The sequence below is a fragment of the Saccopteryx bilineata genome, chromosome 2, assembly GCF_036850765.1.
Source record: "Saccopteryx bilineata isolate mSacBil1 chromosome 2, mSacBil1_pri_phased_curated, whole genome shotgun sequence".
Lineage (NCBI taxonomy): Eukaryota > Metazoa > Chordata > Mammalia > Chiroptera > Emballonuridae > Saccopteryx > Saccopteryx bilineata.
Genome location: NC_089491.1, coordinates 340993000 through 341020952, shown reverse-complemented (window position 1 = coordinate 341020952; position 27953 = coordinate 340993000). Strand labels below are relative to the sequence as shown.

At 43.3% G+C, this 27953-nt stretch overlaps 1 protein-coding gene across 3 annotated transcripts in view; it reads left to right on the top strand.

Moving 5' to 3' along the window:
* Nucleotides 1–22247, top strand: part of KIAA1549 (KIAA1549 ortholog) — a 132842-nt gene extending 110595 nt beyond the window's left edge. Inside the window, exons 17-21 of one of the 3 annotated variants that reach the window (XR_010729452.1) lie at nt 3545–3591; nt 8274–8431; nt 13293–13441; nt 16499–17106; nt 17199–22247. Coding sequence is in view for 2 of the 3 variants with exons in the window: in XM_066262393.1 (XP_066118490.1) it covers nt 3545–3591; nt 8274–8431; nt 13293–13441; nt 16499–16750 (606 nt within the window). In the remaining variant the exon portion in view is untranslated. Of the gene's footprint in view, nt 1–3544; nt 3592–3702; nt 4183–8273; nt 8432–13292; nt 13442–16498 lie in introns of those variants that run through there. The other 2 variants (XM_066262393.1, XM_066262394.1) reach the window with 2 other exon arrangements.
* Nucleotides 22248–27953: the final 5706 nt, after the last annotated feature.

Below are 27953 nucleotides of genomic sequence, written 5' to 3'. Positions count from 1 at the left end.
CTCTCGAATTCCTTCCACCACATCACATGCTGGTTGGAGCCACTGTCCCCTCTCACCAAGACTATTGCAACTTCCTAACTGTCTCCCTGCCTCTGGTCTGCAGTGTAGGGTGTCGGGATGATGGCTGACAAGTAAAACACCACATGGATCCTCTGTGACGGGAGGTCTTGGGATAACGAGGAAGACCTACCAGGAGCCTCTTGTCTGGAGTTCTTTCTTTTTTCTTTTTCTCTTTATTTTTTTTCAATTATAGTTAACATTCAGTATGATTTTATATTAGTTTCAGGTGTACAGCATAGTGGTCAGACAATCATATACCTTCCAAAGTGTTCCTCCTGATATTCCCAGTACCCACCTGGCACCACACATAGTTATCGCAACGGTATTGACTGTATTTTCCATACTGTACTTTACATCCCCGTGACTGGTCTGTAACTGTCCACCTGTACTTCTTGATCCCTTTACCTTTCTCACCCAGTCCCCCAACCTCCCCTCCCTTCCGGCAACCATCAGCCTGTCCTCTGCAGCTATGAATCTGTTTCTCTTTTGTTTGTTCATTTATATTGTTCTTTGGATTCCACATGTAAGTGAAATCATACGGCATTTATTTTTCTCTGTCCGACTTATTTCACTGAGCATAATACCCTGTAGGTCCATCCATGCTGTCGGACATGGTAGGCTTTCACTCTTTTTTGTATGGTCAGGTAATGTTACATCGGGTAAAGGTACCACAGCTTTCTTATCCACTCATCCGGGCACTTGGGCTGCTTCCACATCTTGTCCATTGTAAATAATGCCACAATGGACATAGGTAGAGGGACATATATTCTTTTGGACCAGTGTTTTGAGTTCTTACTTTCTGACCTGAATTTGTTTTTTGTTGACTGCTACATGTCACCTACTCTTACCTTCAGATTCAGTTCTTTCATTCAATTCAGGAAAACTTTTATTTCTGGAATAATTTTCTTACTCCATTCCATTTATTTGAGTCGAGGGTAGCAGTTATCTTTGCTGGCTCATCTTGGTCTGTTTTCTCTACCGCTTTATCTCATCGCTTTAGCTACGCTGTCCTGTCCTGTCCGCCTCTCTGTCTTCATTATGGTTCTCATGGGCCTTTTCTCTGTGACGTTGATTTGATTGTAAGTCCTGTCTAATCTTTTCCTTGCTCATTGATTTCTTAAGTGTCACGGTGGCATTGTTTTGATCCAGAAATTATTTCCAGTCTGTGGTCTCCCACTTTGGGTCATTTGGTGGTTTTATCATCTCACTGTTGAACTTAAAAAAAAAATGCCATTTTTCTATATAGTTCAAAGTCCTTGCGGAGAAGCTGCCTGTTACTTGAGTTTTCTTCCAGTCTGGGTTCTGATACATATGTTCGTTTTAACTTCACTTTGATTTGCTAGAATGTGGGTAAATGCACCTCTGTATGCTTCTTATTCTATTTGGGATCTGTTTCACCCTTGAGGACTGCATTCAGTCCGTGTTTCTGTAGCCTGATGTCATGGAGGTTGGGGAAAGGCGGGGTCTGGTGGGGTCGTGTCCCGTCCTCAGTGGGACTTGTGCCCCGCTGTTTCGTTAGTGGTGTTACTATACGTTTCACTGTCCTCCCTGGCACCCACCCACCCCGCTGGAGTGTCCTCTGTTCCTGTGAGTTTGTGTTCCTTCATCTTCAGGCTCGTGACCTGAACGATGGGGCAGTCCTTCCTGCTTCTGCTCATTTCTCATTGTACAGGCCGTCCCCGGGCTACAAACCAGACAGGTTCTGTAGGTTTGAAAACGTTTAAGCATGTTTAGGCATTTATATGCACAGAAAGGTAAACCTCAATACTGTGTCAAGACAAACATCTGTCTAAGTTGCATTTAATAGACACTGACTCCTGAGCATGGACATTTTCAGGACAATAGAGATGGAATCCCGGGGAGAGTTTGGTTTTGGGAACCATGGGCAGTGCAGGGCAGTAGTTAAAAGCATGGTCTTTGGAGTCAGAAAGACAAATTTGGGGGAAATGACTGAACTCCTTTGTGAGTTGGTTTCATCTGCAAAACAGAGGTAGTGAGCACTTTCGTAGAGTTACCGTGGGCCTGAGTTAGTGCTCATAGGGTGCTTACTACAAAATACTAATTCAATACATGGAAGCTTTTAAAAAAAAGGTCTAGTATTAGAGCAGGTCTGGAAACAAGGCCGACTTAGTGACTGAACTTGGAGCACCAGACCCTGGACTGCCAGTTGGTTCAAGCTGACTGGACTGGGATAGACTCATCCAGAGTTACTGTTCTGCTGAATTATCGAATTCCAAAATAATGATTCACAGTCGTTGAAAAGAAATGTTGAAAATAGTAATCTCCTGTCTGTTAGGATTAGGATATGTTCATTTTTTTAAGAATACATCATAGATATGTGTTTCTTTAAATGTGATGCCCTATTGTTTCAGTCAAAGAGCATTTGTTTAGCTCACATGAGCTCAAGGGAAAAAAGCTGATTGAAGGATACAGGGGCATCTTACAACATTTAAGAGCAAGGAGTATGGAAACCAGAAACTGAAAGTGCTCCTTTCATCTTTAAGAGACTAATTTCTAGTTCTTTATACTCTTTCTGTTTTTACAACACAGTACTGCATTTGCATAGTTTAATTTCTTGAGAGGATTTTGCATTGTTACTGGGCACCTACTAGGTTAGGCGACTGTCGTGGCTGAGGTTGGTAGAGTCACTTGTAATAAATGCGGCCACTCAGGCCTATTTTTTTTAACAGAAGACACAGGTTTATAGAGAACCAGCCAGCAGAGCAGAGTAATCCTATCATTTTTATTTTTACTAAAGAAGTAAAGGTCAACATCTGCTTCTCCACCCCTCGACCCTTCTCTCCTTCACCCTCTCTCTTTCTCCCTCCCTCCCTCCCTCCCTCCCCCCTCCTTCCCTCCCTCCCTCCCTCCTTCCCTCTCTCCCTCACTCCTTCTCTACTTTCATTTTCTTTCCTTCTTTCCTTCTTTCCTTCTTTCCTTCCTCCTCCCTCCCTCCTCCTCCCTCTTTCTCTCTCTCTCTCTCTTTCTCTCTCTCTCTCTCTCTCTCTCTCTCTCTCGCGTGTGCCTCTTCCTGCAGCCATGGCTTGATTGGTTCTAGCATATTGCCCTGGGTATTGAGGATGGCTCCAAGGAGCCTCCGCCTCAGGCACTAAATATAGCTTGGTTTGCAAGCATTGGCCCCAAATAGGCAGAGCATCAGCCTCAGGTAGGGGTCACCAGGTGGATCCCAGTTGGGGTGCATGCAGGAGTCTGTCTCTCTATTTTTCTTCACTTGGAAAAAGAAGAAAAAAACAAAGAAAGGTCTAAAAAGTAGTGGTATGTTTTTCACAGCCTGGTAGCCCAGTTCCCCATCCTAAAATGTCTGGTATTACTTGGTGGCAGAATGCCCTGATAGCATGCTAACCTTTTATGAGAAAATAGTTCTCTTGAAAGTTGATCCTGCAAACCTAAACCTAAGTTTGCTGTTGTCACCTTCTAATAAGTATTGACTATTAATCTTCATCTTCTTTTGAATTTCTTCCAGAGATATGAAGACTATGGAATGACTCCCCCCTCAGGACCATTGCCAAGGTGAAGTTTTTCAGGAGGAAATGTGTTAGGACTTTCTTACCTAGGCTGTTTACCTTTTTTTGTTTGTTTGTTTGTTTTGTTTTTTGTGTTTTTTTTGTATTTTTCCTGAAGCTGGAAACGAGGAGGCAGTCAGATAGTCTCCTGCATGCGCCCGACCGGGATCCACCCGGCACGCCCAGGGGGCGATGCTCTGCTCATCCGGGGCGTCGCTCTGTCGCGACCAGAGCCACTCTAGCGCCTGGGGCAGAGGCGAAGGAGCCATCCCCAGCGCCCGGGCCATCTTTTGCTTCAATGGAGCCTCAGCTGCGGGAGGGGAAGAGAGAGACAGAGAGGAAGGAGAGGGGGAGGGGTGGAGAAGCAGATGGGCGCCTCTCTTATGTGCCCTGGCCAGGAATCAAACCCGGGACTTCCACATGCCAGGCCAACGCTCTACTGCTGAGCCAACTGGCCAGGGCCTGTTTACCTTTTTTAAAAAAATTTATTTAAGTCTGACCTGTGGTGGTGCAGTAGATAGGATGTTGACCTGGAAATGCTGAGGTCGCCGGTTTGAAACCCTGGGCTTGCCTGGTCAGGGCACATATGGGAGTTGATGCTTCCAGCTCCTCCCCCTTCTCTCTCTCTGTCTCTCTCTTATCTCTCTCTTTCTCCTCTCTAAAAATGAATAAATAAATAAATTAAAAAAATTATTTAATTTTGTAAACTCATTTTTTAGCTGATCTGAGCAGATGCCAAACTCTTTGACTTGTAATTTCTTGACCTTACCAGAAAAGTTAGAATTTAAGTTCTGCCTCCAGTAACAACAGACTAGATAATTTGTTGAGGGCAACTGGAAAGATCAGACAAGATTTTAAAATTAAAATAGAAAACCCAGTGAAGTGCGCCTGCTGATTCCAGAGGAGGCGGCTGAGAAGCTGAGCAAAGCCTTCGACAGACTCGTGGGTCTGGGAGGACAAAGAGGGGAGCTCCTGGTAACACCCAGAGGTTGGGGTTCAGAGCTTTAGGGGCTATACCTTCGAGTAAAGGTTAATGGTAAGTACATGGGTCTCTACAAGGACTAGAATTTAGCTTTGAATGCTCTCACTCCCCGATTGTATTGTGCTGACAAGACACTGTTCGTCCCTCCAGCAGCCCGGCGGAACAAATGTATTTCTCCTTTACAGGAAGATAATACCATATGAGGCCTTCCATTATTATAGTTCTATGTGAAGTTGAACACAGACACATACAACCAGGCGAATGAGAAGAAAAGTATCTAAAAATAAAAATAAAGAGAAACAGACAATAGAAAAGGGATTATAGGGGATCTAGATACTGGAGGTATTGAACACAGATTTTAAAATAATTATGCTTACTACAGAGTTAAGGCTCACTGTCTGGGAAGATGGAGAAGTACAAATTTATGTTTGAGTGTAATAAGACAGAGATTCTAGTGTAATTTTTAAGGTAACTTCCTAAACAGTGCTAAAAGTAAATATCAAGATAGTAGGGGAGAAATCAAATACTTTAAAAAATAGTCCAAAAAGAAGACAAGAAATAACAGGATAAAAAGGAACATACAATTGGCAGAATGTATGGAAAGCAAAGGATGGTAGAGATCTAAATTTTGCAAAAAGTGAGACAGGGCCAGTTTTACTCATAAACACGGATGTCAAAAATTCAAAACGAAATAATAGCAAACATATCTAGCAATATATGCAAAGAAGATATCACATCACAACCAAAGTGGATTTATTCCAACAATACAAGGGTGATTTAGTATTTTTTAAAAAGTCAGTCAATGTAATTTACTATTTTGAGTAGAATAAAGGAGGAAGATTCTTTCACGTCAATAGATGAAGCATTTGATAAAATTCAGCATCCATTTATGGTTAAGAATCTTGACACACTAGACACAATCTAATCTATTCAAAGTTATCTCAGTCTAATGCAAAAAGGCTTTCCCTCTGAGACCAGGAGCAAGACAAAGATGTCTGCTTGTATCACTTCTATTAATAGTGCCCTGGGGGAACCTAGCCTGTGTAATAAGGCAAGGAAAAGAAAGACTAAGAAATTTAAAGAGAGAAATAAGGTTATTATTCATATGTAATATAACTTTGTGGTAGCAATTTCTAAAATGTTAATATATAAATCATTAGAATGAAGGAAATTTAGCAAGATGGCTAAATAGCAAGATAATTACAGGGCTGCTGGATATAAAATAAGATAATAAAAATCTGTTTTATTAACGTTTATGAGCAACAGACAGAAAATTTAAAAAATTTTAAAGATACAGTAGAAGATGCCACTCAAAAATACAAAATACCTTGCCTGACCAGGCAGTGGCGCAGTGAATAGAGCGTCGGACTGGGATGTGGAGGAACCAGGTTCGAGACCCCGAGGTCGCCAGCTTGAGCGCAGGCTCATCTGGTTTGAGCAAAGCTCGCCAGCTTGGACCCAAGGTTGCTGGCTCGAGCAAGGGGTTACTCCGTCTGCTGAAGGCCCATGGTCAAGGCACATATGAGAAAGCAATCAATGAACAGCTAAGGTGTCGCAACAAAAAACTAATGATTGATGCTTCTCATCTCTCTTTGTTCCTGTCTGTCCCTCTCTCTGACTCTCTCTCTGTCTCTAAAAAAACAAAAACAAAAACAAAAAAAACCCGAAATACCTCAGAATAAATATAACCAAAAATCGTCAAGCCCTCTAATGAAAGATGTTCATGGATTGGATACTCAGTGTTTAAAAAATATCAATTCTCCAAGTGATCAATAGGTTCATTGCAGTCCCATTCAAAATCCCAGTAGTTTGTTGCTGTGTTTTTAAATACATAGAAACTGACAAGCTGCTTGTAAGTTTTGTGTGGAAATGCAAAGAACCAATAGCCAAGGTGCTCTAAGAAGGAAGGGTAAGATGTTAGGATAATTCTAAATGTTTTAAGTTACCATCAAGTGATTAAGACAGTGTGGTATTGCTGTAAAGTTAGACAGATAGACCAATGGGGTAGACTGGAAAGTCTATAAATAGACCTTCATGTGAGTGGACAACTGATTCATTATAGAGAAGGCATAGCAGAAAAACAGCCTCAGAAATTATATTCAACTGCCCTTCGATGACCAGGAGTCACTTAGAGACATAGGACCGCGCTGTTTCTTTATTTTTTTTCTCTTAGTTTTCTGTATTCCCGGTCATTTTCAGAGGGCCTTATTTCTCCCCGCCCGTACTCCCCCACTCCGGCGCTGCTGGCCCCAAAACAACAGGCCAAAGGAGCACGTGGAGCGCAGGTGATCCAGGGAAGACGTTAATGATGGAGTCATATGATGTGGTTCACCCAGTTCAGTTCCAGTTTACACTTGTTGTCCAGCATAATTATTAATAACTTTCACTCTCCAGAGTGTTTGGGTCATACTGAACTACCTGAGCATGCAATTTAGGATAAAAGGGCTGCAAATATAGGCAGGAGGGGGCTAACAAGCTGGGTCAAGTAGAAATAATTAAGTAAAGAGTGAGTCTTTAAGTATTTAAGCATTTTTAAAAGTTTCAGTTTTGATTTAAAATATAACAGCTCTCTATAGATGTAATGCACATACGTACATAAAAGCTCTTGGGCCTGACCAGGCGGTGGCACAGTGGATAGAGCGTCGGACTGGGAAGCAGAGGACCCAGGTTCAAGGCCCCGAGGTCGCCACCTTGAGCACAGGCTCATCTGGTTTGAGCAAAAAGCCCACTAGCTTGAACCCAAGGTCGCTGGCTCCAGCAAGGGGTTACTCGGTCTGCTGAAGGCCCGTGGTCAAGGCACATATGAGAAAGCAATCAATGAACAACTAAGGTGTTGCAACGCGCAATGAAAAACTAATGATTGATGCTTCTCATCTCTCTCCGTTCCTGTCTGTCTGTCCCTGTCTATCCCTCTCTCTGACTCACTCTCTGTCTCTGTAAAAAAAAAATAAAATAAAAAAAGAAGCTCTTGGGAACCCTTAAAATTTTTTATGAGTATAAAAGGGATTTCAGCCTTCAATTTCAGGATCATCTGTGGAGCTTTAAAAACTATCAATGTCTGGGTCCCACCTCTAGAGATTCTGTTTTTATTGGTCTGGGGTACAGTGTGGACTTTGGTACAGCTGCCGGGGTGAACCTGACCTGTGGTGGCGCAGTGGATAAAACATCAATGTGAAATGCTGAGGTCACCGGTTCAATACCCTGGGCTTGCCTGGTCAAGGCACATATGAGAGTTGATGCTTCCTTCTCCTCTCTCCCTCTTCTTCCCTCCTTCTCTTTCTCTCTCTTCTCTGTCTAAAAATGAATAAATAAAATCTTTTTAAAAATTCTTTAAAAGTTCCCTGGGTGAGACTAGCCTGCAGCCAAACTTGATAACTGCTGCTTTAGTCGGATGCTGCAGATGAGCAGGCCCTAGAATTTGACTGCACCTTCTTTCGATCTGTAAACTAAAGGATTTCTTCTTCTGTCATCTGACAGCGAATTTTCAAGCATTGGCCAAGTCCGGGCACTGATCTGAGGGCTGAGGACTAAAGGCTGGGGACTGGGCAGTGGGCAAACAGAAAAAGCCTCTGCCCTCAGAAGAGGAGATAGACACAAAGCCAGTGGTCACATGGGTCCTATTTTCCCACAGGGCTGAGGGTACACCTAATCAGATAGCAGAGCCAGGGTATAGTGTGGTCCTGATGCAGGATGTGCTTTGCTTTCAGACCCGGTTTTGGCCCCGGTTTACTGCAGTCTTCAGAGCTGGTGCCTCCTGAGTCCCAGCAGCCACAGACATCAGCTGAAGCCCCATTTGCTGCCCGAGGGATCTACTCTGAGGCCATGCCATCGGTGGCCCGGCCTCGGCCTGTCGGGGGCACCACAGGTACCTGTGGCTATTTAGCTTGCGTTTCTGAACTAGAGGACACTTGGTTTTTGACTAATTCTGGCAGAATACATTCTAGACTAGCCAGGTGCCAGCGTCACCTCATTTTCTCCTCTTCTACCTTTGCTAATATGACTATCTTCCTTTTTTAAATCTTCCTTTCATTTTTTTCATGCCTCTATGCCTGAGTCCTGCTGTCTCCTCCCTGCTGCCAGATATGTGGCATAGGGGGAGCTGAGGGCCATGTGGAACTGTTTTAGTTCCTTCCTGCTCCCTTTTCCAGCCCTCATTAAAAGAATGATCTTAGCGTTATTTGTGGGTAACCAGTGCAGCTCTTTACCTAATAATTTAACAGTGAAAGGTCACGTTTTCTAGTGCTTTTAATTAATTATTAGACAGTTGCACACAACTTTCCTTTACTTTTAGTGGTTAGGTTTCCTTTAATTGCCTGTTGACATTCAAATAAAAATCTAACCCAGAATATCTCCACATAGGAAATAAAAACCCTCAGTTTATATTTAAAAAACAACAACACATAGTTCAGAGTTTTCAATTTCTGGGAATTTTGAAGCCAGAGAGAAAATAAATTTTGTTAAATTAGGCATAATTTGGTTTACTTACAAGAGTATAATATTTAATATATTTAATGTAAAGATACGTAGTGTTTTTCTTAGACCACAATTAAAATTCTCTAATAATTTCTAATAACATTAAATTCTGTAAAAATGTATCATGGGAAAATCATTAAGATATAGTATGTATCTGACTATGTAAAATTATCAAAATATGTATGTCTAAAAATCACCAAGAATAATAGGAAAATAGTATGTAAGGAAGATTTGCTGCAGATATGATCAAGAGCTTTTTTTTTTTAAATTCAGTGAGAGGAGGGAAGGAACAGACAGGTTCCCACATATACCCCAACCAGGATCCACCTGGCAAGCCCACTAGGGGGTGATGCTCTGCCCATTTGGGGCATTGTTCTGTTGCTCAGCAACCAAGCTCTTCTTAGTGCCCGAGGCAGAGGTCATGGAGCCATCCTCAGTGCCTAGGGCCAACTCACTCCAATAGAGCCATGGCTACAGGAGGGGAATAGAGAGAGAAGCAAGAGGGAGAGGGGTGGAGTAGCAGATGGGTCCTTCTCCTGTGTTCCTTGACTGGGAATTGAACTTGGGACATTCACACGCTTGACCCATGCTCTACAGCTGAGCCAACCAGCCAGGGCCAACCAAGAGGTATTTTTATGATAGAAGATAACTCATGTAAATTGATAAATGGACAAACTTCAAAGGACAGGAGAGATGAACGGTCAAAGTGCAGAAAGAAAATACACAGAAGAAATGTGTGCGTCCCATATGAAAGTAAACATGAAAAACACCCAGTTTTGAAAATGATTAGAGGCATGCAAATTAAAACCATGGTAAAGCACCATTTCAAACAATCATAAATTATTTTCGTAATAATGCAGTATGGTGAAATTAGCATCCAGTTTTTTTTATCAGTACAATGGGAATAATATTAGTACTTATTTCCTATGGTTGTTTTGGTGATTAAAGACATCAAATGCTTAAATTGTGCCTGGTGCATGATAAACTTTAATAAGTATTAGTTACCATTATTATCATTACTACTATATTATTTCTGATGTTTGTGTACATCATTAAACTTCTGGCAAGCATCTTGACAATGACTGAATGAGCTTTTGATTCGGTAATGCCACTTCTGGGAATCTAGGTTATCCCTCCCCAAAGAAATCCAAAATATTGGAGAAAAACTACATGTGCAAAGATGTTTATCAGAGCATCATTCATAATAGCAAACAGTTGTGAGCTTCCTAAATCCCCGATAACAAGGGCATTTTAAGTAGCTATTTAAAATGAACAGGTCTGCCTGACCAGGTGGTGGCACATTGGATAGATCATCGGACTGGGACGCAGAGGACCCAGGTTTGAAACCATGAGGTCACCAGCCGCTGGCTCAAGCGTGGGATCATAGACATGACCCCATGGTCACTGGCTTGAGCCCAAGATCGCTGGCTTGAGCAAAGTGTCATTTGCTCTGCTGTAACCCCCTGGTCAAGGCACATATGAAAAAGCAATCAATGAACAACTAAGGAGCCACAACGAAGAACTGATGCTTTTCATCTCTCTCCCTTCTTGTCTGTCTGTCCCTATCTGTCCCTTCCTCTGTCTCTGTCACAAAAAAAAAAAAAAAAAATGAATAGGTCAGAAAAGAACCCAAAAAAGGGAATTTAAGATTTCCAGGTTACCTCCTGTGTGTTTGGTACCTGACCTACTTTATCTCTTTTAATTCTTGAAATAACACCATGAGGTAAGTAGTTTTTTTTTTTTTTTTTTTTAATCCCTTTGGAAAAGTGAGGCATTGAGGCTCAGTAGGGGTGATAGGCGGATGCTCAAGGTCATGGGGCTTGTCCATGGCTTGGCTGGAATGAAAACTCAGTCTTGTTGGGTGTGATGCCCCACGTTGAATCAGGGGGAAGCCTGTGTTGTATTGTTAAGTGAACAAAGCAAGATACAAAACATGTCTGAAATATTATTTCAGTTTCCATTGCGGTATTAACACGAAGCTATTCTTTACGGCCTCTATGGTTGTCTGAATCTTTGTCAGTGAAGGAGAATGCTATGCTACATTTATGTTCTTTGTAAGATTCACTCAAATGATGTCTGCTGGGCAAACAGAACTGGTAGTTCCAATAATTTTTTTTTTCTGTATTTTTCGGAAGCCGGAAACGGGGAGAGACAGACAGACAGACTCCCGCATGCGCCCGACCGGGATCCACCCGGCACGCCCACCAGGGGGCGTCGCTCTGTTGCGACCAGAGCTACTCTAGCGCCTGGGGCAGAGGCCGAGGAGCCATTCCCAGCACCCGGGCCATCTTTGCGCCAGTGGAATCTCGGCTGTAGGAGGGGAAGAGAGAGACAGAGAGGAAGGAGAGGGGGAGGGGTGGAGAAGCAGATGGGCACTTCTCCTGTGTGCCCTGGCCGGGAATCAAACCTGGGACTTCTGCACGCCAGGCTGACACTCGACCACTGAGCCAACCGGCCAGGGCTAGTTCCAATAATTTTAATACTGCTATGAATCTTCAGTAATCAACAAGTGTGCCTGTAGACAGAAGCCTGGAAGTTGTTTTTCTTTTTCCTGACTTTTAGTTTTTATTGTATATCTAGATAAAACCATGGAGGAGTTTTTTTAAGTATTTGATTAAGGGAGGCTGTTGATGAGGCCACCAGAGTAGAAGACTTAAATATGGAGAGACCCACCTCCCTTACCTCTGAAATTTCTGAACCTTTGCAGGGCCAGTCTGAGTATCACACATTAATTGGATGATCCTAGGGGCATTTGGAAATAAGCACTTTTATTTCATAGCACTTAAAAGTCATAGTTTTCCTCCCTTAATCTGCAGGATAAGGATATTTTCATATGCCAGAACTTGGTGGGGAAGAATATGTTGGTTGAAGCCTGGTCTTTTTAGCCACACAAGACTACGACATATGTGAGTGTAGGAGCATGGGTTCAGAGAGCTTCCTGGCTTTGCCATCAGTACCCCTCACCAGTGAGATTGGGTGGGTGGCCTTAAATTATTAATCGTAGGCCCTGGCTGGTTGGCTCAGTGGTTGAGTGTCAGCCTGGCATGTAGATGTCCTGGATTCTATTCCTAGTCAGGGCACACGGGAGAAGCGACCATCTGCTTCTCCACTCCCCTTCCCCTTCTCTCACACTCTCTTTCCCTCTTGCAGCCATGGCTCAATTGGTTCGAGCACATTGGCCCTGGGTGCTGAGGATGTCTCTGTGGAGCTTCCGCCTCAGGCACTAAAAAGAGCTCGGTTGTGAGCATGGCCCCAGATGGGGGTTGCCAGGTGGTGCATCCTGGTTGGGGCACATGGGGGATTCTGTCTCTCTATCTTCCCTCCTCTCACTTGGAAAAGAAGAAAAAAAATTAAAATTATGATATGGCTAAGTTTTGGACACAATATGAATAGAATGAACTTATACTTTAACATTTTTTTTTTGTATTTTTCTGAAGCTGTAAACAGGGAGAGACAGTCAGACAGACTCCCGCGTGCGCCCGACCAGGATCCACTCGGCATGCCCACCAGGGGGCGACACTCTGCCCACCAGGGGGCGATGCTCTGTTGCGACCAGAGCCACTCCAGCGCCTGGGGCAGAGGCCAAGGTGCCATCCCCAGCGCCCGGGCCATCTTTGCTCCAATGGAGCCTCGCTGCGGGAGGGGAAGAGAGAGACAGAGAGGAAGGAGAGGGGGAGGGGTGGAGAAGCAGATAGGTGCTTCTCCTGTGTGCCCTGGCCGGGAATCGAACCCGGGACCTCTGCACGCCAGGCCGACGCTCTACCATGAGCCAACCGGCCAGGGCTACTTTAACATTTTGAATTCAAATACATATGCATCCTGCCTTTTAAGAAAAAAATGTACATAATGTTTTAGGCTCCTTGTGGGTCTCAAAGCCACAAGCAAAAAGGAGCCAGGTTGCAGCTTCTCTATGGCTCCAAACCTTTCAGTCTTTTCTTCTCAGTGAATAAGATCATCCTTATCATAACTTTTGCAAAAATGAATGGAAGATCTTTTTATACCTTTTACTCCCAGTCCTTTGATGTCTAGCCAAGAAAAAAAGACCATCACTAACAGCCACAGTATTAAAAGGAAGTGAAAGCCCATTAACCAAGAAGTTCATGGTCTGGCTTTCTTAGGAAATGTCATTCTGTGGAGGTGGAATCAGTGCCATGTTTGAACAAAGCTCATAGCCCTGTCCCTAAGGGAGGGCCTCACTGGGCAGCCTCGTTCTCCTGCCCATGCTGACCTGGCCGGTCCATTTTGCTCCTCAGGCTCCCAGATCCAGCACCTGACTCAGGTGGGAGTTGCGGGCAGACTCAGCAGAGCTCAGCCAGTGGACGTCACACCCAGCAGAGGTGGCCAGTATGGGGGACCAGGCTGGCCGTCGTACGGGGAGGAGGAGGCGGGCCGAAGAGAGGCCGTGAGTATCCGGTGTTCGGCTTACCACTGAGAATTCAAACATCATCACTTAATTCAGCTGCTTCTGCTTTGGGAACCTCTTTTAAAAAAGCTACAGGAGCCTGACCTGTGGTGGCGCAGTGGATAAAGCATCAACCTGGAAATGCTGAGGTTGCCGGTTCAAAACCCTGGGCTTGCCTGGTCAAGGCACATATGAGAGTTGATGCTTCCTGCTCCTCCCCCCTTCTCTCTCTCTCTCTGTCTCTCTCTCTCTCCTCTCTATAATGAATAAATAAATAAATAAAAAACCTACAGGAGCAAAAGTTTAAACCTCCCTCACTCTTTTCCCCCCTTGAGTATATTTTTGCTTATACTTTTTAGATGGTAGATCCCTCCCACCCAGACTGGGAGAGAATTGGCATTGAATTTTTAGAAAGTCTATCATTTTTCTTGAGGCAGATTTCAGACTTAAAATCATGATTTATTTTTAAATAACCTTTTAAAAATAATAAAAGCAATATTCATTGTAGAAAATCTAGACCTAAATAACAGTTTTAAAATTTTTTTTATAGTCTGACCAGGTGGTGGCGCAGTGGATAGAGCGTCAGACTGGGATGCAGAGGACACAGGTTCGAGACCCCGAGGTCGCTAGCTTGAGCGCGGGCTCATCTGGGCAAAAGCTCACCAGCTCAACCCAAGGTCGCTGGCTTGAGCAAGGTGTTACTCGGTCTGCTGTAGCCCCACGGTCAAGGCACATATGAGAAAACAATCAGTGAACAACTAAAGTGTCGCAACACTCAACGAAAAACTAATGATTGATGCTTCTCATCTCTCCGTTCCTGTCGGTCCTTGTCTATCCCTCTCTCTGACTCTTTCTCTCTGTCTCTGTAAAAAATAATAATAATAATTTACAATTGTTTTTTATTGTGATAAAATGCACATATCATAGTTTGTCATCTTAACTATTTTTAAGTGTCAAGTTCATTGGTTTTCCGTATATTCCTACTGGTATGCAACCATTCCCACCATCCATCTCTGTAGCTTTTATTCATCGTGTAAAACTGAATCTCTGTCCTCACTGAGCACAAATGTTCTCTTCGTCCCTCTCCCCAGCTCCTGGCAGCCACCATTGTACTTTCTGTGTCTGTGATTTTTGACTTTGCAATAGTGAATTTGAACCTGTAGGTAACTAAAATCTGGACTTGGTCTTTTTTTTTTTTTAACAGACAGAGAGAGAGTCAGAGAGATGGATAGATAAGGACAGACAGACAGGAACAGAGAAAGATGAGAAGCATCAATCATCAGTTTTTTTGTGGCGACACTTTCGTTCATTGATTGCTTTCTCATATGTGCCTTGACCGTGGGCCTTCAGCAGACTGAGTAACCCCTTGCTCGAGCCAGCGACCGTGGGTCCAAGCTGGTGAGCTTTTGCTCAAACCAGATGAGCCCACGCTCAAGCTGGCGACCTCAGGGTTTTGAACCTGGGTTCTTCCACATCCCAGTCCGACTCTATCCACTGCATCACCGCCTGGTCAGGTTGGACTTGGTCTTGAGTGTGCTCACTATATAAATACTCATGACCTTGCTCACTGCCTATGCTTTGCTATTGGGTTTATTAACATGTCCATTATGAGTACCATGAGTAGATGCTTTTTGCCAAAAGCACACGCAGTTTGGGGCATTTTGTGGCCCAGGGTTTACTTTGGAGGTTTCTCATCCCTCCGATCCCTCTGTTGTAAGAACAGAATCAGTATGGACACAGGTAACTGGTACAGAGGCTTTCCTTTGTGTTTTCTTTTTTTTCCTTAAGAATTTTCTATCCATGGAGGATAAATATATGAATATGAACATTTAAACCAAAATAATATGTTTTGTTTTGTCCTATGTTATGCATTTTATGCCACAACTTTCATTGCATTTATGTGTCTTTTTAGCAGATAATTTTTTAATGTCCAGATGGGTTTACTTAATGAAGGAAATTAACCGTAGAATGTAACTTTTTTCCCGAAAGATACATTGTGAGAAATCTCAGGTATTTGCTGACATTTATCTTTTTCTGCCTTCATTGTGCCATTGTGGTTTTGTGAGGTGTTTGGCAATTTCCTGTCAAACCCAGTGATCACTTTAGAGTGCTTCCCATCGCTACTGGGAAAAGTGAAATGTAGAAACACATCCTAATGTTTGATAGCTTACTCTTAGGTGAAACCACAGATTTAGAACCCATGTATACATACAGAGCAAGCTTTTTCATTGAAAAAAATTAGAAAGAAAAAGAAATCTCTGAAAACATAATAATTCTTGTCAAATAAATACCCAGTTATACAGAGTATGGCAAAAGTAGGTTTACAATTGTGAGCACATGAAACAGAGTTTATTCTTGTGTTATTATGTATTAATTATTGTGTCATTTTCCATACTGAGTGACTGTAAACATCCTTTTGCCCAACCCTGTATTATGCAAATATAAGCAAAACTGTCATGTGTTAGTGCAGGTAACTTTGAAAAGAAAAGGCTCTACAGAGCTCTCGATAGACAGACATACAGACAGAGAAAATGGAAAATGATTTTGCGATCTTGTCCCTGTTCCATGGCCCCTGGGCTCTAGTCCTGGGACAAAGGCATTTGTTTGCTTTGTCAGTCCGTCAGTACTTGCTTATCTTTTGCAACTGTTAGAGTTCCTCATCTGACCTTTCAACCCCATGGGGTACTCCAAGCTCCCTTCCTTCCATTCCAGCTGTCTGGGTCCCTTCCTGTTCTCCCAGTGGCTGCTCACCTCCACACACAGACACAGAGACTTACTTGGCTGGCCAGATCGTCCTTTCTGCCTGTCCTTAAGCAAGTGTTTATGAGGCATCTGTTAAGTTCAAGTTCAAGGGTTTCTTTCTTGTACTGCCCTCCCTTGGACAATTTTGTCAGTTATTCTCTGCATTCTAGTCCCAGAGGTTCCTATCAGAGGGCTGAGTTATTGAGTGGGCAATGGGTGGAGGACGTCCTGGGCACGTGCCTGCTGCCAGATTGCACTTGCTTTTCCCTCCTGTCCTCATATGGGAAGTGCAGCACCCTCTGCTGTGTTTTGCAGACGCACATGCTCGGCCATCAGGAGTATTCTTCACCGCTGTTCCAGGTGCCAAGGACTTCAGGCCGGGAGCCCTCCGCTCCTCCCGGGAACGCCCCGCCCAGGGGGCTGCCAGGCGCCGGGCTGGCGTATGCCGCCAGCTCCACGGAGGACCTCCAGCCCAGCCACTCCTCCGCCTCACTCATCAAGGCGATCCGCGAGGAGCTCCTGCGGCTCTCCCAAAAACAGACCGCCGTGCACAGCTTCCACAGCTGATGGGCCTCGCCTTGCACGCCTGCCAACTATCCGCTTCCCGTGGAAGCAAGACTGGAAGGAAGCCAGCGGAGGGGCCCGCGGAAGGGGGTGCGTCGCGTTGTGAGAAGATGCCAGAAGTCACGTGACCACCCACGAGCTTTTAATAAGTTAGCAACGCGCTGGGACCCCTCGGGTTCAGTCGCGATCTCTGGACTTTGGGCCAAAAGCCAGCAGAACTTCACAAAAGACAAACCTCAAACCTCAGCTAACAGCCTTGCTAAGTTGGTCTCCTTTTTCAAGGCGAACGATGAGAATGTACAGGACGGACAGGGCGAAGAGGAACTCAGCGCGTCCGCGGGAAGGCGCATCTGAGGCTGGTTTGTATGGCGACCCTGCTGCTTTGTGTCCTGAGAAGAGAGGTCTGAAGACATTTTATTAACAGCTTGTATTTCCCTCTTTGTCTCCATAGGAACTTATTTTACTAGGAATATTAACAACAAGTATACTGAGACTGTCTCGGGAATTTAAAAAGCGACTAGTGAGAAACCAAATGATAGATTGTAGAGCCTCAGGATTCCACAGGGAGCGTCATCTAGCTGCATTCTCCCTCCTGTTCTGGTGCTACCACTCTGAGGGGCCCTTTGCCTCCGTGTCTGGGAACTGCAACGTTGGCTTTCTTGATGGATGAATATGTTGACAGTTTCATTTTGTTCTAGAAAGGAAAGAAAGAAAGAAAAAACCTCCCCCAAAGATGGGGGTGGAAGTAAGCATATTTATTTGGTTATTCAAAATACATATCAAAGTTTAGATTTACATCCTTAATTGTAGTTGTTTTTTAATTGGGCACTTGGAACTCCCGAGAGCATCCCACTTGAGCAGACAGTAGGTTCAAGGTCAGTCCTGTAGAACGAGGCTCTGAGAGGTTCTAACTGATCCTTGCACTTTGCCGATGAATAGTTGCTTCCAAATTGTGTTCAAACGAGAAATTGCCCTTTTAAGCAAAGGTAATATTTAAACATTCCAAGTATCACCAGATTGTGATTCATGCAAATGTCTCTGGTCATCACATTCCTCTGGGTGTTCAAGACCTAGAAATGAAACAGTGGTCACCTGCCCCCTGTCTGTTCAGTATGGAAATGTCAAGAAGAGCATTGGGGAAAAAGGAGAGAAGAGGGCTGCTCCTGATGTCTGTTGTCACTGTGTTTGACTCCACTGAGTGACTGTTGAAGCCATCTATATGCTGTGGGCCTGACAGAGGGTGCCATCTCCCTTGAGGTGTACTCCTGAAGTCACCATGTCCCCACTGCCCACATTAGAGGGAGGAATAGAACAACATGGCCTGTTCTGTTACCTGGTACCTGAGTGAAGCTCAGAAGAAAAGCAGACTTAGATGACACCATTGCTATTGTGTGTCCTTTTTAAAATCAGCTCAGCTAACACTTTAAAGAGAGATATGCAGGCACAATTGGGGGGGGGGGGGCTCTAAGCAAAATCGGTGTCACATCTTAAGAGCGCTAACACCACCATGTAATCATTGATCCAGAACCACACATTGCGGCATGTCATTCAGTAAGCCTGTCTGCAGCTTCACCGTGCAGGAAGAGTGGGTTCTGGGAAATTAAAATGCAGCCCCTTTTCATCCCTATATCTCTGAGGCGGGGTCGGGCTGCAGGTGAATAAATCTCTCAAGGATGTGAAATTAAGGAAAGAGACTCCTTTTCAGGCAGCCTTCAGAGCACCAAGAGTGTGTCAGAGAAGGCCCACTCCGGGTTTGATTTCTGACCCTCAGTCTCGGTTTAATACCCAGACTGAAGAATTCTCTTTGTGTGACCCTCAGAAGTAGTGGGTTTCCTGGATATGGTCTTAAGAATTTCAGACAGCAAGCAGAATTGTATTATGGATACCCTACAGTGAATTCAAGTTGTGCGACAACAGGTGGACTAAATACAGGCCTTTCTTTTCTCCCATTCTGCCTGGGGTGATAAATGCACCAAGAGTGTACTAACAGTGGTGACCTCCTTTGGACATGGAAGAAATAGGCCTGCCATGCCTTTCAAACTAGCATAAAAAAATTTGATTTGTATCATTCTTCTTAGAATTGATACACTTCTAAACTGATGTCAAGACCAAAGAGAACGTACAGTAACTGGTGGGGTGTGGGGTGGTGTGAGCAGGTCCACGGGATCACCAGCACTCTACTCTCGTGTTGGTTATAAAGCACACCTGGCTTGCCCTTGTTTTCTGTAAACACCCGCCACAAGTTTTTACCAGTCAACAAACTCAGGACAGACTAGCTGTCACGGGGAGCACCACACCCAAAGGGGTCTGCAGCCACTCAGCTCGTGTGATCTACTTAAAAGAAAGATCCTCCTGTCTATCATGCGTGCTTTGGAGTCCCACTTATTTGAAACACTCTAAATGTAAAGTTAAAAATTTGTGTCTCTCCTTTTTCCCCCCATTTTCAAAGTTCCAGTGGTAATGACAGGAGCTGTAAATTTGAGTAAGTATTTTAGAGAATGCTGTTTGGAGAAACGATCATTTTCAGAGACTACTGTGTCATAAGCTCACTCTGTTAGGTCCCTTCTCTGAGCCTCATTCTTCCCATCAGCCAAACAAGGGCAGACCTCCCTTGCCCACCTCCTAGGATTTCTCATTGTGAGAATCAGAGGTGATCGTGTGTGCAGACGACCCTTGAGAAATAAGCACAAAGCACTATGAAAGTGTAAAATGTTACCTGTGTGATTATGTGGAATGGATGATATGATATCAGATGCTGCGAACCATCTGTGAATGGGTTCAAATGGAGGTACCCAGAGCAAAACGAAAGGCCTCTTGTGACTTCTCTTCCTCTCTCCTCTTTTGCTTTTAAATTCACTTCCTTCTCCATTAACTTCCAAACAGCATTTACTAAACACCTTTCCTGCTCCTCATTTTCTGCTGTTTCTGGCCCCAAATGTGTCACACACAAACCCTGCCTTCTGAGATCTTATAATCTAATCAGATAACACAGACGGGTATAAAAGATGGAAGAGACATGTAAATAACATGGCTTACGCGTCAATAAAATTTATCGAGAGTGCTCAGGTGCTGTAGGTACTTCACAGCAGACGTGGAAGTGGTATGTCTGGAAGCAGCGTGTTGGGGAGAAGTCGACTTCAGCTGCTTCTTTAGTGACGACAGCAGTGCTGCCCCGGGGAAAGGGTGAGGTAGCTTGGGAAAGCCAAGAGGGGGCCTGGGGAAGGATGGAAAAAGTGGGTGAAGCTGCCATTGGAAATGCACTTGATCCTGATCTGTGACAATGTGGGGACAGAGTTCCTAACCTGCACTGTAGGGTGTTCTGTGAAAGGAGGAAAGGAAGCAGGGCTGTGAATATACGTTCGCAGTAACACAACCAGGAAATGACCTTGGAGAAGATCCGCAGAGGAAGAGATCCCTTCTGGAGAGAAGGGGAGCGTACCCAGGTCAGCCGAAGGACCCAATGTCAAGTATGAAAAGAGGGGTAAGAATTCCACTGCCTGCTCCACTGTATAGAGCAGATCTCAGTGGTCAGCCACTGGGCTGCATTCAATCCTGTGTGGAACGTTGTGAGCTATAAAGACATATGTTTGACTTCTTGACAACCACCGACATGATTTTCTTCAAGTTTTATTTAATCTCAGAGTATGTTTTGATTTGGGTAGTCTATGGCTATTGAGTAAGCAGACTCAGTGGGTTTTTTGCCAACCAGACTTTTCAGGGCTTGTGATGCAAAGCACCGGTCAGTCTGACCGAAGGCTTTGGGCCGAAACAAGTCATTCTATACTTGGGGAGCCTCTGTTCACCTATGAGCAGGGTCAGTGCTGACTGCGTGGCACAGCCTCTTAGTGCTCCAGTGACCACAGCCATCGCTCAGACACTGATTGGCATTTGCAGTAAGTAACTCACGAGTTAATCATTAAGTAAACTTCTCTGTATCCCCTTCCTACTAGATTCTTAGACGTGAATGAGTTTGTCATTTGGAAGGAAAGCTGATCAAGGTTCTGGTCAGGGGGGATGGGGGCCTCCAGTCTTAACTACCACACTGACGAGCTCTAGTTGAGTTTTAGCCATTTCATTTCTACCTCCAGAGCAAGTCTCCAAAGCCAGCCTCCTGAGCCTGCTTGTCCACATTCATCTCAGACAGAAGCGTGAGGAAGTCCACTTTTATACCTGCAAACAGACCCTTCACCACAAAACCCATTTTTATGGGATGGTAACTTGAACTTCGTCCTTACATTTCATCCAGCACATTACCAGATAGTCTTGTAACAGGTGAGAGGAGTTTCCATGAGCAACTGCTATAACATACTCATAAAATGTAATAGGCTGACATGTAATACCTAATGAACAAGGGGTGTGTACATTTCAGGTTTCTTTTGATATTTTTCACGGCGATTTTCAGCGTTTTAAATGAGGATTCCTTTCTCTAGTGTTAAAAAGACTTGAAAACCGAAACCTCACGGTACAATCCTACCACTGTGCTTTTGTGTGTAATGGTACACTTGAGAATTTATCTTAAGAACACACAGTGGCATTGGAATTTAGGAAAGGAATATGAAAATGCCTTTGGAAACGTGAAACAGTGTTAGGAACCAGCGAGCAAGTGAGAAGGAATGAATGTCCGAAGCTGAGGAACTCTGGTCCGAGTTAGTTTCCCACAGGGTAGGTAGTTATGGGGTGGCTTGTTTTCCCTTCTTCCAGGTTTTTCTGCTATGGGGCTACTTCGAATTTCAAGAAAGGGTGAAAAGGTGCGGGACAGATAAAAACAAGCGATTTGGGTGTTGTAGTCCATGATTCCATGGAACCATTCGGGACAGCTTGGAGCCTCATGCCACCACATTTCATGCATTCGTAACTTGATTCCCTAAGTGTGCAAGTTAGGAATAGTCCAGGGCCAAGTTCAAGCCAGACACCCTGTACTCTTCCTCCTGCAGATGTGGGGAAAGCAGGAGGTGCTAAAGGAATGGAAACTCCCATCAATCCAGTCTCTCGAAGCACCTGTAGGGCTCATTTCAGAGAAGGGGAGTAGACTCAACGTTGCCCCCCTCCAGAGCATCGTCTAGGGAGCGCGGCGATTGTGCTAGCCTGACCCTCACAGGAAAGGTTGCTCAGCAGAGATGCTCTGGGATGCCCTCTTGGCTCCTCCTTCGTCAAGGTCCACATTCTCCTGACCCTTCCTGCGCTCTCATTCCTAGGTTATGAGTGTTAATGTACGAAAATACGCAGAATCAATTGAGGCCACTCGTGGCATCAGTCCTGCAACTTGAACTTGACAATCATGGTTTGCTGGTCTCAAACGGGCACTTAAATTTTGGTATGGGTCTATGATTTAGTAATCGAATCCTCCCTTCTCTTCGTTGGTTACGTTTCTACCCTTCAATTAGCTGCACCGTTTTCTAATGTAGAGTTTTGGAAATAATTTATGCAAGTGTTTGGTTTCCATGTTTACAATTTATACAGCTTTCCTAGCCTTTTAAATGGAAATGTCAATAAATGCTATGAATTGGTGTCAAGTGATATTTTTTGTTTATTTCCTTTGCAACATGATAGCTTTCTCATTTGGGAGGTGATTTTTTTTTTTTTTTTTTTTTGCATTCTCTGACTTTTGCATCCCTGGTGAGAACACCTAGTACATACTTTGATTTTCCAAAGAATTAAGTTGAAAGTCATCTGTTCAGTGTGTGGAATTTACAGAATCGTTTTCACTCATGTTGCCTGGAGCTAACTCCCTTCTGTTACCTGCTAATCAAATCGATGCTTCCGCTCAGAGCAGATTCGTTTTGGAATTAAAAGATTAGGACTCTATAGTTTAGAAAGATAAACAAGAAGATCAAAGCGTGGAAAGGTAATAGCGTAAATCTGCAGCTGTTTATGGAACCCAAGAAAATAAGAGCTGGACAAGACTGAGAAAAGCCAGTGGATCTACGAAACACTGGAACAGAACGAAATGAGAGGTGGGACCTGGATAGGATCCCGAAACAACCACCACAAAGGTAATCGGTGGGAAAATGGTGACATCCAAATAAAGTCTATAGCATAGGTAACAATTTTATGCAAAGGTTAATTTATTAGTTTTGCCAACTTGGCAGTGGCTATTAAGAATTTTTTTTTTTTTGTATTTTTCTGAAGCTGGAAACGGGTAGAGACAGACAGACTCCCACATGCACCCGACCAGGATCCACCCGGCACGCCCACCAGGGGCAATGCTCTGCCCACCAAGGAGCGATGCTCTGCCCCTCCGGGGCGTCGCTCTGCCGCAACCAGAGCCACTCTAGCGCCTGGGGCAGAGGCCAAGGAGCCATCCCCAGTGCCCAGGCCATCTTTGCTCCAATGGAGCTTTGGCTGCGGGAGGGGAAGAGAGAGACAGAGAGGAAGGAGAGGGGGAGGGGTGGAAAAGCAAATGGGCGCTTCTCCTATGTGCCCTGGCCGGGAATCAAACCCGGGTTCCCCGCACGCCAGGCCGATGCTCTACCGCTGAGCCAACCGGCCAGGGCCGCTATTAAGAATTTAATATGAGGGGAAGCTATGTGTAAGGTATACAGAAGCACTAAATTATTTTTGCAGCTTTTCTCTAAATCTAAAATTATTTAAAAATTGGAAAACAAATTAATCTGGTACAGATAAAGCCCATAGACTGCCATGCTACCCCTGCAGAGGCTAATATGAGCCTGCCCCAGGCACCCAACCTTCTAGAAGCTGCCCTTTCTCAAGGCACCAGCTCCCACTGAAGGGGAAGACACAACAAACAGTTGAGAGTCTTGGCAGAAAAACCTTCATGAAAGAGACTTTATGAAGGGCCAAGGGTCAACCAAATGGAGAATTTGAATTTTAAAAATTAGAGAAAATGGATCACCACAAAAGAGACCTTAAAGAAAACATGTTTCAAGTGTTTAAAGAAGTTTTAAAAAGAAAAGAAAAATTAGTAAACAACAGATGAATAGGCTATTACAAAGGTTTAAACACCTTTGACAAAACCAAAAATTAATCAGGGAGAATACAGGAATTTTTTTTTTCCAGGAATTTAAAGACAACATATGCACACACAATGGTCAGATACTCCAGTATTTTAGACATAGCTGAGGAAGTAATAGGGTTAGTTTTCATCTATCTTTATATTCTAAGAAATACAGCTTTAGCTTGAAAACAAAAAACACAACCCAGTGTATACTAACTGGTAGGTCATTTAAGAGATCATATATGCCTTGAATGTAACTATGATTCAAAATGTTAGAAGAGCAACAAGTTGCGAGGAGCAGCTAAGGCTGAGAAAAGACGGTCAGGCTGGTGGTCCCCTTCCCAGAGCCTGAATACAGAGTTCACATTAGTATGCATTTAACCCATAATTGGCATAATTGGACAACCCTCTTTAGCCGCTTCAATGTTGCACCTGCCACACACAGTTTAAGGTAAGTAGAAAACAAGAAACAATAGCAAATACAAAGAAAAATCATTTGCTCCAGTGCTGGATTTAAGAGAATTAATGAAATGTTTTGCTTGGTATTGGATCATGCACTATTTACCTAATTTTGTTCCTCCAAAGATCACCCACCCTCTCCTTGGGGAATTAATGGGATGTGCGTGTGTGTTTGATTTCTCTGGTGTTGAGGATTTGAAAATTTATGGCCCCAAGTCTAGGTAATCCACATTTGTGTAGTTAATCTATTATTTGTTGTACTTGTGCCAAAGGATAGCATTACAGAAGCATAAAGCTCGCAAGGTGGTTTTAGAGTCGCTGGGTCATGAGTAGTTCGGTTAGATCTGTACCTTGAAATTATGCATTAGTGTCAGTGCTTAGATTTTTAAATTCTGTGACGTAATGATACACCTGAAATCGGTGGTTTCTTTCAGCATTTTAAAATTCTGAGATTGTTGTAAAGGAAACACGAGTACAAGAGGATGTGTTACCACTTCTTTAGATTTATAAACTCAGGAATTAAAAAAAATAGTCAGCAAAACATTAATTCACAGTCAGTTGTCTAATTTTATGCTTGTTTAAAGATGAACTCTGTTTCATTGTCCATGGCTAGTAAGATACATTCAGATTCAGGTCAGTACATAACTCAGGTTAATAGTGTCTATTCAAGGTGACATAATGACTAACACAGTGGTATTTACTCTTTTAAGTTTGTTAAGGTGCATTTTACGTGCCAGAATGTGGTCTTTCTTGGTGAGTGTTCCAAGTAAGCATGAGAAGAATGTGTGATCTGCTACTGTTGGATGTAGTAGTCTATAAATGTCAATTAGATCCAACTGATTGATAGTGCTGTTCAATTCAACTATGTCCTTACTGATTTTCTGCTTGCCGGGTCTGTTAGTTACTGATAAAGGGGTGTTGAAGTCTCCCACTGTAATTGTAGATTCATCTGTTTCTCCTTGCAGATTCTATTAGTATTTGCCTCACATTTTTTTGTTGCTCTGTTGTTGAGTATACACATTGAGGATTTTTACATCTTCTTGGAAATCTGGCCCCTTTATCACTTTGTAATGCTTCTCTTTATCTCTGGTAGATTTCCTTGCTCTGAAGTCTGCTCTGTCTAAAATTCATATAGCCACTCCACCTTTCTTTTGATTACTGTTAGTATGGTATGTCTTTCACCGTCCCTTTACCTTAAATTTATCTTTGTCTTTATAGTTCTTGTGGATATTATTTTTTTTCATCCAGTCTGATAGTCTCTGTCTTTTAATTGGTACATGTAGACCTTTGACATTTAAGGTGATTATTGGTATGGTTGAATTAAGTCTGGCACCTGTATACTGTTTTCATTCATTGACCTTATTCTTCCTTTCTGGCCCCCCCTTTTCTAAATCCCTTCACCCTTTTCACTGAGCCTCCCAACCCCTCACCCCTCTTCTTCTTATTTTTTTTTTTGTCTTCTGCTCTTTTTCTGCCTTCTCTGGTTTTGTGAGCATTTCATATCCTTCCATTTTCTCTCCTCTCTTACTATATCAGTTTTACTTCAATTTTTATTTTTTAAGCAGTTGCCCTGGAGTTTGCAATATCCATTTAAGACTAAATACCACTATACTGCTTCACAGGTAGGACAGGTGCCTTAGAGTTCCAAGCTCTTTACATGTAGGACCGAAACCTGGAATATATGGTGGTGTTTAATTCAGAATTAAACATACACACACGTGTGCCACTCAGACATGCAAAGTCCCCCAAAGTGTTGTGTAAGGTTATTACACAACTTGCTCAAATGGCCCTCAACATTTTGGTGAAGTTCCTGGCTGGCATTCTCCTATATATGTATCTTATTTTACCTCATTGAGGGACATACATACAATTTTCTATCCTTTCTTCACTAGCATTGTCATAAATGTTTTTCTCATGTCTTTAAAGACTCCTTGTCATGATTTTATGTCTATAGATATGTTTCCCCAAATTCTGGTGTAACTTATCTTATAGTTTTTATGTATCTGAGTTTATTTCTTTACTAAAAACAGTATTTTTCTTTAATGACTTGATTACATTTGTTTCTCTGAATGTCGCTGGCACTGTCAGATGCCTTAACTGGGATTCCTTCACCATTCTTGTCTGACTGTGAAGTGTGTGACTAGTTCTGAGCATGGAAGTTGGAGATCAGGGTGGCAGTTGATAGGGTGAGGGCCCTTTTCCAGGTTGCAGATTTCCCATTGTTTCCTCACATGGTGGGAGGTGCTGTATATTCTTTCTGCATAATTTAACCATTCCCCTAATGTTAACATTCGGTTGTTTCTAATGTTTTGCTATTATAAATAATGCTGTCTAAATATCTTTGTGTAAATTAGCTAATTTTCAGATTATTGCCTTAGAATAAATTTCTAGAGTTGAAGTGACTGAGGCAAATGGTCTAAATAGATTTAAAGGGTCTCATTTCATATTGTCAGTTATTTTTCCCAGCATGGAGCATGACTGTCATCCAGACTCACAACCTGCTCAATTGTAGGTTCTTGCTGCTAGGATGGACTTTCAGAACTGACCAGTAGCATCATCATTTTGGTTCATTTCTAGGAAAAACACTGTGGCCTCATTCATAATTCCAAAAGTATCAATGGCAGAGTTAATCTCTTGAACAAAATAGTTTCTCCAAACCTGGCATGACCCTGGCATATCTGAAGGTGAAAAAAAATCTTCCCTGGAGCCAGGAATATAGTAATAATAGGGAGTAAACTTTATTTTTTAATTCAGCTAAAAATGCATACTTGCCTAGAATTTTATTTATTGTCAACATTTTCTTTATCTTTAAATTGAATTCATTAGGGTGACTATAGCCAACCTTTTAAAAAATCAAATTAAAGAAAAATGCTAACTCTGATACAAACCAATAGCAACACTGTCTTCAGATTCAACGTAAAATTGAATTCAGTAAATCGAATTCAGTCTTTAATGGTGGGATGCTGTGTATATTACGCTTGGGTCAGGCATCGACGTGATTGATGTCTATCCTGGAACAGGAAGAGAGAAAGAAACAATGAAAAGTCCATTTCAGTTTCTGGCACAACTGAAGGAAATCTCCATACATTGGTTTAAAAAATCAGGTTATTCCATAATACTTTGTTTAATAAAGGACGTGACCCAGCATTAGCTCCATCAGGCAGTCTTTCCCAGGGAACAATGTTCACAGGACCACAAAGGGTTCATGTCAGGGTTTTTGTGGGAATGGGACCTGGAGCCAATCTAGGGATGAAGTGAACCATGGTGCTCACTCAGTGGACTTCTGTGCAGCCGCTAGAAGCTCTGGGCATATGGGCATAGCAGGATAAATATATCTTAAAACATTACTATTGAATAAACAAAGGAAGAGGCAGGATGGCATCTGGTTTGTGTCAATTCAAAACACCTCCACTTATAATAATTTTTCATTTACAAAAGCACAGAGAGGGACCCATGTGACCGCCCTAGGGGATGAGAGCAGAGACAGGAATAGGGGTAAAAATGAGTAAAGAGTAAAAGAAGCCTGACCAGGAGGTGGCGCAGTGGATAGAGCGTCGGACTGGGATGCGGAAGGACCCAGGTTCGAGACCCCGAGGTCGCCAGCTTGAGTGCAGACTCATCTGGTTTGAGCAAAAGCTCACCAGCTTGGACCCAAGGTCGCTGGCTCAAGCAAGGGGTTACTCGGTCTGCTGAAGGCTTGCGGTCAAGGCACATATGAGAAAGCAATCAATGAACAACTAAGGTGTTGCAACGCGCAATGAAAAACTAATGATTAATGCTTCTCATCTCTCT